The 11,346-nt window shown below is 32.6% G+C and overlaps 2 protein-coding genes across 2 annotated transcripts in view; one reads left to right on the top strand and one right to left on the bottom strand.

Moving 5' to 3' along the window:
- Positions 1 to 950, top strand: part of LOC112160037 (acyl-CoA-binding protein) — a 3,319-nt gene extending 2,369 nt beyond the window's left edge. The window contains exons 2-3 of the mRNA XM_024294362.1: positions 472 to 534; positions 645 to 950. Of these exons, the coding sequence (XP_024150130.1) occupies positions 472 to 534; positions 645 to 718 (137 nt within the window). The 3' untranslated portion in view covers positions 719 to 950. The remainder of the gene's footprint in view (positions 1 to 471; positions 535 to 644) is intronic.
- Positions 951 to 2,950: 2,000 nt separating this feature from the next.
- LOC112160070 (vasoactive intestinal polypeptide receptor) overlaps positions 2,951 to 11,346 on the bottom strand; it is a gene marked incomplete in the record, with an annotated part of 13,499 nt that continues 5,103 nt past the window's right edge. Inside the window, 9 exon segments of the mRNA XM_024294418.2 lie at positions 2,951 to 3,540; positions 4,816 to 4,857; positions 4,932 to 5,070; positions 5,173 to 5,264; positions 8,348 to 8,417; positions 8,494 to 8,554; positions 8,625 to 8,778; positions 10,678 to 10,807; positions 10,893 to 11,002. Of these exon segments, the coding sequence (XP_024150186.1) occupies positions 3,355 to 3,540; positions 4,816 to 4,857; positions 4,932 to 5,070; positions 5,173 to 5,264; positions 8,348 to 8,417; positions 8,494 to 8,554; positions 8,625 to 8,778; positions 10,678 to 10,807; positions 10,893 to 11,002 (984 nt within the window).

Below are 11,346 nucleotides of genomic sequence, written 5' to 3'. Positions count from 1 at the left end.
GTTCTTCTTCTGTAGCAAATAAGGATTAATGTACCTACAGTGCCCTCTAGTGGCTGTTAGTAGGAATAATAACCAACACGAGCTTATTTGTTTAAATATATATAAGTATTAGAGTATAACCCCCAGCCAGACTAAGCAAAAAAAAGCTATTTTTTTTGTCTTAGAATGCCAAAAAAAATGCAATATTTAATTACACTTTCCAACGGTTTCTCACCCTCAGGTTGTCTGTGAAATAACCTCAGAGAAAATACAGCAAACATGTTGGAACAGTGCTGAGTGTTGCAACAGAACCACTTCTAGGAACTTCTTTTATGGAGATCATCTAAGCAGCAAAAACATTCTGAGGTTGAAGAACATTTTTAAAACTAAGTTTACTTCAGAAACCAGCCTCTAGTGGTCATTTGAGGAACTGCAACTTTTAGTTATTGTGGAAGAAAAGGTGGAGCTGAAGTCATTCTTCTGTATCCACAGACCGACCGGGATTCTTTGATTTTATGGGGAAAACCAAATGGGATGCTTGGACATCAAAAAAAGGTCAGATGGATGCCAGAAAAAATTTTTTTTACCATTCTGTGAAGTAATACGGCTTTTTTTCATGTTTCTAAAAAAGCTTTTTCCTTTTTTTGTTTTTTCCAAACTCACAGGTCTGTCCAAAGAGCAAGCAATGGCCAAATATGTCGATTTGGTGGAGAAGCTAAAAGTAAAATATGGAATCTAGAGTTTTGTCTTCTTAGCGACTGCAGAACAAAATACTGAACGATGCTTCACGGTTTGGACCCAAAACTCAAACCACGCGGCGCACACGTCAAAAAGAACCCAAATGGAGAAGGACATGTCTTTCTCTGCAGCATAGATACTTTTTTGTTGTTGTTTTTTGAATAAATTGACAAAAAACAGAGAAAATCGGTCCTCAAAGTGGCAACAAACATCAATAAAACCCTTTTAAAATATGGTTTCTTTTGCTATTTCCTGGTTTTCCCAGGATTCTTTTCTTAAACAGAATTCTGGGGAACCATCATTGTTTCGTTTTTATGTTTTAGAATGACTTCCTGTTTTATTTTGGTAGGGCCTGCCCTCTACTTCCGCTTTAAAATCTCCCAAACTGACTTAATTCTTCTAAAGAAGCTTCAAAGCTCTAAAGTTAACCGACACCATTAAAGCTTGCTCACATTTTTCTTCTTTTTTTTAATAAAAAAATGTGTTTAAATTGTAAAATTGTCCATTTTATCACTAAATATTTTACACTAATCTTTTAAAAGTAGGAAGAATTTCAAAAATAATTGTTTCCTCACCATCAAATGACTTTTTCTTCGCTCTATGAGTGTATTTCTGAAATATTCCTTGACTGGTTAATGTACTTCTGACTACAGCTCCTCTGGTGTCCAACAGGGCTCTATACTGGGGCCCCTTATCTTTTTCTTTAACCAGTGTCACCCCTTATCAAAAATAAGTATACTTACTGTATATATTATAAAGTAGGGCTGCAATAATAGTGATCAATATTCCAGTGATGCAACACATGACCGAGTAGCAAAACAACATTTTCATTTCACTTCATCATTTTTATTTTTTTTTAAATAAAAAAAATTAAACTATCCTCTACATAGGAGGGGAGTGTCTAACATAAAATAGCTCCATCCTATTGGTCAAATGGGAGAACGGCTCCATTTCATTGGTTAAATACGTCAAGCTGCCATGAGATTGTTCTTGTGTATTATACTGGCCAATTATAAAGTATAGAAAGTATATTTCCCCAAGTGTACATATAAAAAGTGAACTTGCAGTTTACTAACAAGTTCTTGAAACTACATTTTTATTTTACAAAAAGTATACTTAAAGTAACCTTTCTGGTATACTATTAGTTTACTGGTAATAAACTTTAAGTTTACTTTAAGTTCATAAAAGTATATATGAAGTACTTCAAATAACGTTTATGGTATACTGTTAATTTACTGATAGTAAACTCTAAGTTTATGAAAGTATACTCAAAAAACTCTGGTAAACTTTTGCTTTATTGGCGGAAAACTTCAAGTTTACTTTAAGTTTAAGAAATTATACTTAAAAAACTATCTGGTATACTGTTAGTTTACTGACAGTAAACTTCAAGTTTACTTTAAGCTCATAAAAGTATATATTGAGGTACTTAAAATAACTTTTATGGTATACTGTTAATTTACTGATTGTAAACTTCAAGTTTACTTTAAGTTTATAAAAGTATGCATTGAAATACTTAAAAAAGCCATCTGGTATACTGTTAGTTTACTGGCAGTAAACCTTAAGTTTATAAAAGTATACAACGGAATACTTAGAATAACTTTCATGGTATCCTGTTAGTTTACTGATAGTAAACTTTAAGTTTACTTTAAGTTCATGAAAGTTTACTTAGAAGTATACTTAAAATTACCAATCTGGAATACAATTATTAGTTTACTGACAATAGATTCAAGTTTACTTCAAGTACAATTTGAAGTATATCTAATGTAGCTTTTAAAATTTTCTTTTAGTTTATAAGTTATAAACTTCTACTGATTAGTGTATAAAAAATACATTTTTATTAAACTATAAATATCCCGAGAATACGTCTACTCCACTTTTAATACTATGTAAGAAAATGTTTAAGAACAGTAACAAATATAGTCAAAATATATTTTGAATTATAGAATAATTCTAAGTACAAGCCAAGTACATTTAACACGATACTTTTTAATAAGTACCTGAAAAAGTATACCATCTTAATTTTTTATTTTAGAAAAGTATACGCAAAACAAGCTGGATTATACTTATTTTTTTATTCTTTGAGATCCAACATTTACTTCTTTTTTCTTCTATTTTTGAGCTCAGAAGACTCATTGATCTTTTCCTCTTTGTGTACCAAAATCAAGAATGTTAAATATTAAAAAATTAAAGTTTAAAATAAAAAAACACAAGTGAGAAAAATGAGACATCAAACTGGGATATATTTCTTTATTTTTTAAAACAAAACATTGTCTGATCCTCCCAGGATGAAATCTAGTCTCTTTTAAAGATTATATTTCCTAATAAAATAAATAAATAGGTCGTTTATAACATTATAAAGAGATTTATGAGTTTTTATAGTTTCACACAACTTGTTTACACCAGTTTAAATCACCAATTTGCACTCTACCTCTAGATTTACCACAACTTTATAGTAAATATATACACTATCATGTTTATTCTAGTATATGTTTGATGTTGGAAAAGCTCAAAGTTTTACGAGGTGGAAACAAAAAGCAAATTAAATGTTTGGCCAAATAAATAGTTTAGAGTTCCTTTAAGGAAAATTGAATCGTGTCGGAATAAACTTCCATTTTTGGGTGTTTTCTGGTCCCTCCATCACATCTCCAGAGTGTCCACAGGCTGGACGCTGCTGGTCTGGCTCCCCGGGGAGGAGGGCAGCAGGGACACCTGGGTGTTGGCGGAGCCGCTGTGGCTGATGGAGCCGTGGTGGTGCCGCGGCCGGTTCGGAAGGTGGCGCACCAGCTTCCACCTCCTCCACCGCCTCTTGAACTCCTGCTGCACCTACGAAAGCAAGCAGAAGATGACGAGAAACCACAGAAATCTCAGTTTTATGTCCAATCTTAACAGATGTGCTCACATTTCAACCTGAGTCTGTTTAAGTTTAGCTCACAAGTTCATAGTTTAGTTGTTTGATTCAATATCAGATACTAGTTTTTTTTTTAAAATTCACCTTTAAGTGGGTAAAATATGAGGTCAAATAAGGATCAGCTTAAAGTGAACGAAAAAAACTGATTAAAAATGTGAAAAACAGAATTCTAACTGAATTTTATTTTTTAATTAAAAAAATACCTTGTAAATTTGAAAAAAAGATGAAAATTTGAATAAAGTCAAATAAAAAAATTACAATTTGAAAAAAATATGAAAATTTGAATAGAAAAGTCAAATAAAAAAATTTAAATGTGAAAAAAATGTAAAATAAAAAAAAATAAAAATTTGAAAAAAAAATTGAAAACTGAAAGCAAACAAGGAAAAATTAAAAAAAAGGAAAAGTTGAAAGTACAACTAAACAGTTTTTTTAATTGTTAACAGTTTTCGTTTTTTTTACATTTAAGTCTCAAATTGTCTTTTTTTTTACATTTTCAATTTTTCTTTCAAGTTTTCGATTATTTTTACATTTTCTTCTTTCTTTATTTTCAATAATTCCTTTAAGTTTTCAATATACATTTTTGCTTTTTAAATTTTAAAACTTTTTTTTTTCAATTTTTCAAGTTTTTTTCAAGTTTTTTCAAAGTTTTCTTTTTTTTTAATTTTCAATAATTCCTTTAAGTTTTCAATATGTATTTTTGAGTTTAAAACTGCTTTTTAAATTTAAAAAAATTGTTTTCGATTTTTTAATCTTGTTTTTCATTCACTTTAACCTGATCCTGATTTGACCCCATAGTTAAAAATCTGTAGAACTTTAATTCAAAAGATTCTAAAACTTTACATTAAAACTAACAGTTTTTTTTTTTAACATTTTCAATATTTCTTTCAAGTTTTCGATTTTTATTTCCAAATTTTCAATAATTCCTTTAAGTTTTCCAAATGTATTTTACTGCTATTTAAATTTTCAAACATTTTTTTTACATTTGTAGAACTTTAATTCAAAAGATTCTAAAACTTTACATTGAATGTCAATTTATGTATGCTAACGATCAGTTTCATTATTATTTGAGCAAATATGCTTCACAGAGAACACTGAAAGCCTTAATCCCATGGGAATCCAAACAAAATACCTCCAAGAACTTTGGCTAAACTTGCCGTGACATGCACACCGGGGGCGTTTGCAGCTCTTACCTCGCCGTTCATGAAGCAGTAGAGGGTTGCAACCATCAAACCCTTCAGGAGAAAACACCCAAGAGTTTAGCTTTGCTGCTCCTCGTGATTCCGACGTCAACAGACTCAACATTCACCTGCGTGGACGACAGAACCAGCTCGGCGAACATCTTTATCTTGGACACGTAGCTGCTGGCTTCCACGCGCAGGAACACGAACACGATGTAATGCAGGCCGAACACGGCCACCAGGAAGAACGTGGACTTGATCAGCTTCCTGACAAGAAAAAACTATTTAAATATTCAAAACTGAAACATTTCCTGAAACTCTCAATGTTAATCCTCAGACTCAGCAGAGAAACGATTGAATTCGACTCACTTGTACTGACTGAATTCATTCCTCCGGGCGTCGGGCATTCGGAGTTTGCTCACCAGAACCCTCAGAATGCCCAAAAAAAAGATGAGGTTCATCTGAAATCATGACAGATAATCACGTCATTTAAAATGTGAAACAGCGTGGGGACAGTTTTTTAAACCAAAGAGTCATTTCAATGCTACATATGTCTATAAAGTATCTTAGAAAGCAGAAAAAACAGTATTTCTGAAACATCTGGTACAGCAGGAAGGGCTGAAATTCAGCTAATTCCATCCATGTAAGTAAGACCAGCCTTGAAAAGTAGTATATTTTAGTGTACTATATACCCCCTACGGCTTCTACCTATACCCCAATAATAGTAGGGGCATTAGAAGCTGTAGTGGTGTACGAAATTTTTTATGTAAGAGGGGCTTTTTGAAGTCATAAAACCAATTTTATGTATGGGCTAACATGCTAACCGGCGACTATTGATGACATCATCGAGTGGGAGTGACGTCCGAATTTGAAGATTCCATATTTCTCCGTTTCGGATTCGGCCTTACTGAAACAAGGTGGTATACTTTATGTTTACTCTTTATATACTATCTAGAAACACTTTCATCTTTCAAAAACAAATAATGTTTAACTGTTTTTAGCTGCGACCTTATTGAGGTTTTAGCACAGTGTCATCAGCAAAAAGTAGTACCCTTGAGCCTCGTTTCTACTGACCGGTCCGGTATTTTTAGCATCAAACAGCACTGACACTTTTCCATGGTTGTCGGTCCATGGAAAAGTGGAACCCGTTGATTGGCAGAAATGGCGACTATAGCAAGCGTTAATGTGGCGCCCATTTAAGCTAACGTTAAGCTAATTCAGGTCATATGAAAATGCCAGCTAATAACAGCAAGGCCTGTTTGTGGTGGAACTGCAATCGTTCTTTGCCATCTTTTGGCGATGGTGTGATTCAGGGTAGGCTAGCGGCATGCTAGCAGTCTACATCACGCATGAGCAGTGAAAACAAACCGCTTAACTGAATGGAAACACTCGACCTAAATAACTGGGCCGTACCGAACCGCTCTGTGGAAAGGAGGCTTTAAAGTTTCTTTTACTGGATATACTTCAGGATAAGTATAGACTAGAGTACTAGAACATGTACGCGACGGGCAGGAAGTTTACTAACTGAATACTTCTTCAGAATAAACAGGAACATTTTAAGTTTACAATGTGAAGACAGTATTTAAAAAGTACATTTCAAGTATAGGGCTGCCACGATTAGTCGAATATTCGATAATATAAAATAGTTGCAAACTAATTTAATAGTCGATTAGTCGTTACTTTATATCATATGGAGTTGGAATGTAGTAAAGATGACATTTATATTGGCATTATGCTAGCTGTTTGGACTATTTTGGCATTTATTAAGTTTTTTTGGGATAATTTGGAGTTTTGCAAATATTTCAGCTACATGCTAGCTATTTTGGCTAATTTAGGCTTTTTTTGCTTTTATGCTAAATTGGAGTTTTGCAAATATTTCAGCTACATGCTAGCTATTTGTGCTAATTTAGGCTTTTTTTGCTTTTTTGCTAATTTAGAGTTTAGCTAACATTTCAGCTGTATGCTAGCTATTTTGGCTAACTGAAACTTTATTTTCATTTTTTCAGGCTAATTTGGAGTTTTGCAAATATTTCAGCTACATGCTAGCTATTTTGGCTAATTTAGGCTTTTTTTGCTTTTATGCTAAGTTGGAGTTTAGCTAATATTTTAGCTGCATCCTAGCTATTTTGGCTAATTTAGGCTTTTTTTGCTTTTATGCTAATTTGGAGTTTAGCTAATATTTCAGCTGCATGCTAGCTATTTTGGCTAATTTAGGCTTTTTTTGCTTTTATGTTAATTTTGATTTTTGCAAATATTTCAGCTACATGCTTGCTATTTTGGCTAATTTAGGCTTTCTTTGCTTTCAGGCTAATTTGGACTTTAGCTAATATTTTAGCTGCATGCTAGCTATTTTGGCTAATTTTTCGGATTTTGTTCAGTTTTTTATGCTAATTTGGAGTTTTGCAAATCTTTCAGCTACATGCTAGCTATTTTGTCTAATTTTGGATTTTTTTCAGTTTTTTAGGATAATTTGGAGTTTAGCTAATATTTCAGTTGCATGCTAGCTATTTTGGCTAACTGAAACTTTTTTTCATTTTTTCAGGCTAATTTTGAGTTTTGCAAATATTTCAGCTACATGCTAGCTATTTTGGCTAATTTAGGCTTTTTTTTGCTGTTAGGCTAAGTTGGAGTTTAGCTAATATTTTAGCTGCATTCTAGCTATTTTGGCTAATTTAGGCTTTTTTTGCTTTTATGCTAATTTGGAGTTTAGCTAATATTTCAGCTGCATGCTAGCTATTTTGGCTAATTTAGGCTTTTTTTGCTTTTATGCTAATTTGGAGTTTTGCAAATCTTTCAGCTACACGCTAGCTATTTTGGCTAATTTAGGCTGTCTTTGCTTTCAGGCTAATTTGGAGTTTAGCTAATATTTTAGCTGCATGCTAGCTATTTTGGCTAATTTTGGATTTTTTTCAGTTTTTTTATGCTAATTTGGAGTTTTGCAAATATTTCAGCTGCATGCTAGCTATTTTGGCTAATTTATGCTTTTTTTGTTTTTATGCTAATTTGGAGTTTAGCTAATATTTCAGCTGCATACTAGCTGTTTTGGCTTACTGAAACTTTTTTCAGTTTTTTAGGCTAATTTGGCATTTAACTAATAATGTAGCTGACTATTAGCTTCAGTGATTTCAGCTAACAACTTTAGCGTTTTTAGCTATTAATTTCAGCATCTTCATCACCCAAATTCAGCTTACAGCATTCACACTAGTATTATCGCAGATAATGCTGTATATCTAGTTTTTAGTTAGTTTAAGGATAATGATGGTTAAAATTTGTGCTTTATATCCAGTTTGCACATGACCCGATTAGTTGACTAATCAGAAAACATGATCGTGGATTAGTCGATTATTAAAACAATCGTTTGTGGCAGCACTATTCAATTATACTGCCTCACTGTTACTGAGTATACTTGTACACTTAAAAAACAGGAATTTTTCTACATTGTACAAGCTACATTTGTATTAGCATACATAGAATAGAAAATGATTGTATAGTTATTATTTTTCAATAGATATTTAAAATAATATTAAAAAAAATAAGTGTTTACACATATCGTTAGCAAAACTGGCACTCGTAGGATCCATAAAATCCATTCGTGGCTTCCCGTTTCCCAGCAGCTGTGGACAGAGAAGAGGTCATCACTGTAAAATCCCACCAGCTGAAATACACCTGGTCCTGGTCCTAGAACCTTACCCTTCGTCTTCATAGAAGTACTTGGCACACGACCAGGTGACGATCACGATGAGCGATAAGCCTGAGCAACGAAAGGAAATTGGTCAGAGAAAAGGATCTGATGTTTTTGGGAGGGTTTTGGGCGTATTTACCCCAGCTGAGGACGATGTACCAGATCAGGTGTTTCTTCAGGGAGAAGAAGGAGCGGGAGACTAACGTGAACAGGAAGTGACCCTCCACCAGCAGCCAGCTGTAGTTGGCCAGGATGCAGTAGTTGGAGAAGATCGGCACAAACTTACAGGCCACCTGGGTAAAAAGTGAAAGACACGGTAAGTAGGTTTGGTTTGATTTGTATCACTTGGAGCCACTAGTTTTATCTTGTGAAAAACTTCTGCGAGATTTATCATTTTTTTTCCCAGATAACCCCAGTGGTCTAGTGGAAGAGTGTCTGCCCTGAACCTGGATGGTCGTGAGTTCAAATCCAGACTGAGTCACACCAAAGACTCAATAAATCAGACACTTCCCTGCTTGTCGCATGAAGGGGATGAATTTGGGGGTTACATCATCAAATGTTTTGTAAGTGCAGCTCTCCCCTCCCCCAAAGGGGGGATGGGTCAAATGGGGGGAACAGATTTCACAGGTGCTCGACAACTACAGGGCTTTAACTTTTTGATGATTGTGGTGGTGTTAAACATCTTATGAAAAGTCAATAAATTATATATATGTATAAATATATTTATACTATTCACTTCATAATGTGAAAGAAGAAACAGATTTCAGAGAAACATTTCAACATTTATGGAAGTGCATTTCTCCAAGGTGACCAGCAGGTGGCATTGGTGATTTGTTAAAACTTCTAGAAAGTACTGTAACTTCCTTTTAAACATAATAATAATAATAATAACGTTTTAAAAATGTATTTTTTAAATAAATCTTTTTAAAAGCTTTTATAATTGTATTTTCTTTTAATTTTTAAAAATAACAATTAATAAAAGCTTAAAAAATTTTTTTTAATAAAAATTAATAAGAGATTTAAAGGAATTATGCTTTCTTTTTTTAAATACAAATTAACAGAGACTTAAAAAAAATTTTTTCTTTTCTTTAAAAATTTTTTTAAAAAAAATATTTTTTTATTTAAGTAAAAATTAATATAAGGCTTTAAAAACATTTTTTAGATAAAAAATGTATCTTTAAAAATGTATTTTCTTTTTTTTTATTTATAAGAGCTTTAAAAATGTATTAATTTTTTTATAAAAAATATGAAAGTTTAAAAAAAATCATTTTCTTTTTCAAATAAAATTTAACAAAATATTTTTAAATGATTATCTTTTTTAATAAAAATGTATAAAACCTTAAAAACATATATTTTTTTAAAATAAGAATTTACAAAAGCTTTAAAATGTATTTTCCTTTTTTTTAATAACAAATTATTAAAGCTTTAAAATTTGTATTTTCTTTTTTTCATAAAAAATAATAAAAGCTTTTATCAAAATTATTTTCATTTTCTATAAAATAAAAATGACTATAGGCTTGAAAAAGGTATTTTTTGCTTAGTAAAAAATAGTCAATTTTTTTTAACCCTTTTTTTTACATTAGCTTGTTAAATCCAACATCTTTGCCACTTGGGTAAAAAAAACTTTCACAACATGTTACTAATATTGTTAAAGTGATGTTTACTAAAGACCCAAAGGACAAATATAAAAAAAATTAAGCTTAAAACTGCTTTTCTGAGTATTTCTTTATTCAAATCGCTGTAAATGGAGGTGCAGATGAAAAACTTCAATTGGAAACAGATTGTATGTGTGACATAAAATAAGTCCACTTGTAGACAAAAACATCCACTTCTGTCTTTGTTTGCTCGTCTGAGCTGGAATATGACTTAAAACTGTAAGGCTGGATATCTCCAATGTTTCTCGCCGTTTTTGTTGCCCCGCTAATGTTAGCGGCTGTAAGCGAGCAGGAGAGCATGTAAACAGAGAGCTCTCACTTCTCGGAAGTTATGGAGTTGCTCAACAGTCCTGCCCACAACTCAGAGGTGTATTTGTAATAAACTCCTGAGACTCTGCAGAAACTATGTCCAAGAAAACGATATTTTTTTTGTTTGTTTGTGTTTTAGCTAAAAATTGCATAATTGTAATTAAAAAAAACATTTTCAGAATAGATCCAAACATGACTCTAAATAGGTTTTAACAGGAGTGTTCATACCGGGTAGGAGTTGCAGTGGTAAGTACTTTCAGAAAACAGCAACGTGTCTCTGGCGAAGATGAAGATGGCTTTCAGGATGAAGGAGAGAAACAGCTGGATGTGAATGTAGTTGCGAGTGCAGTGCAGTTTCCTGAAGAGACATTCAAAGACAACAATAACCACATACACACACACACAAAAAAAAAAAAATACAACCAGAGGAATGCGTTTCTCACCTGAACAGACACAATATGGCGATGGCGATGGAGAGGGAGATGAGAGAGAGAGCGTATCCGACTGTGTAAACGGTCCTCACCGAGGAAAAATACAGATGAGTGTCTGGGGACTGAACGGGACAAAACAACTGGAAGTCATTTAGACACTAAATGAAACATGAGCTTCTCTACCTAAAAACAGTCCAATAGTTAAGTATTTTGATGCTTCTGAATAACTGATGCTGTCATGTTGTACAAAAAAGGTGTTGCAGCTGGAGTTTAACTTGATTTTCAAAATAAAATACATTTTTTAATATTTCTATGGAATACAAAATTCAAAATTCAAATTAATTTTATTTATAGAGCACTTTTCATATATACAAATATATTTCAAAGTGCTGTACATAAAAACAAACAACACAATAAAAATACCCTCTTGTTAAAAATAAAAATCAACCCCCGAATACCATGTATG

This window comes from Oryzias melastigma, linkage group LG2 (assembly GCF_002922805.2).
Source record: "Oryzias melastigma strain HK-1 linkage group LG2, ASM292280v2, whole genome shotgun sequence".
NCBI classification, from domain to species: domain Eukaryota; kingdom Metazoa; phylum Chordata; class Actinopteri; order Beloniformes; family Adrianichthyidae; genus Oryzias; species Oryzias melastigma.
The sequence above is the reverse complement of the archived record's forward strand: the minus strand, read 5'-3'. Positions and strand labels throughout refer to the sequence as shown.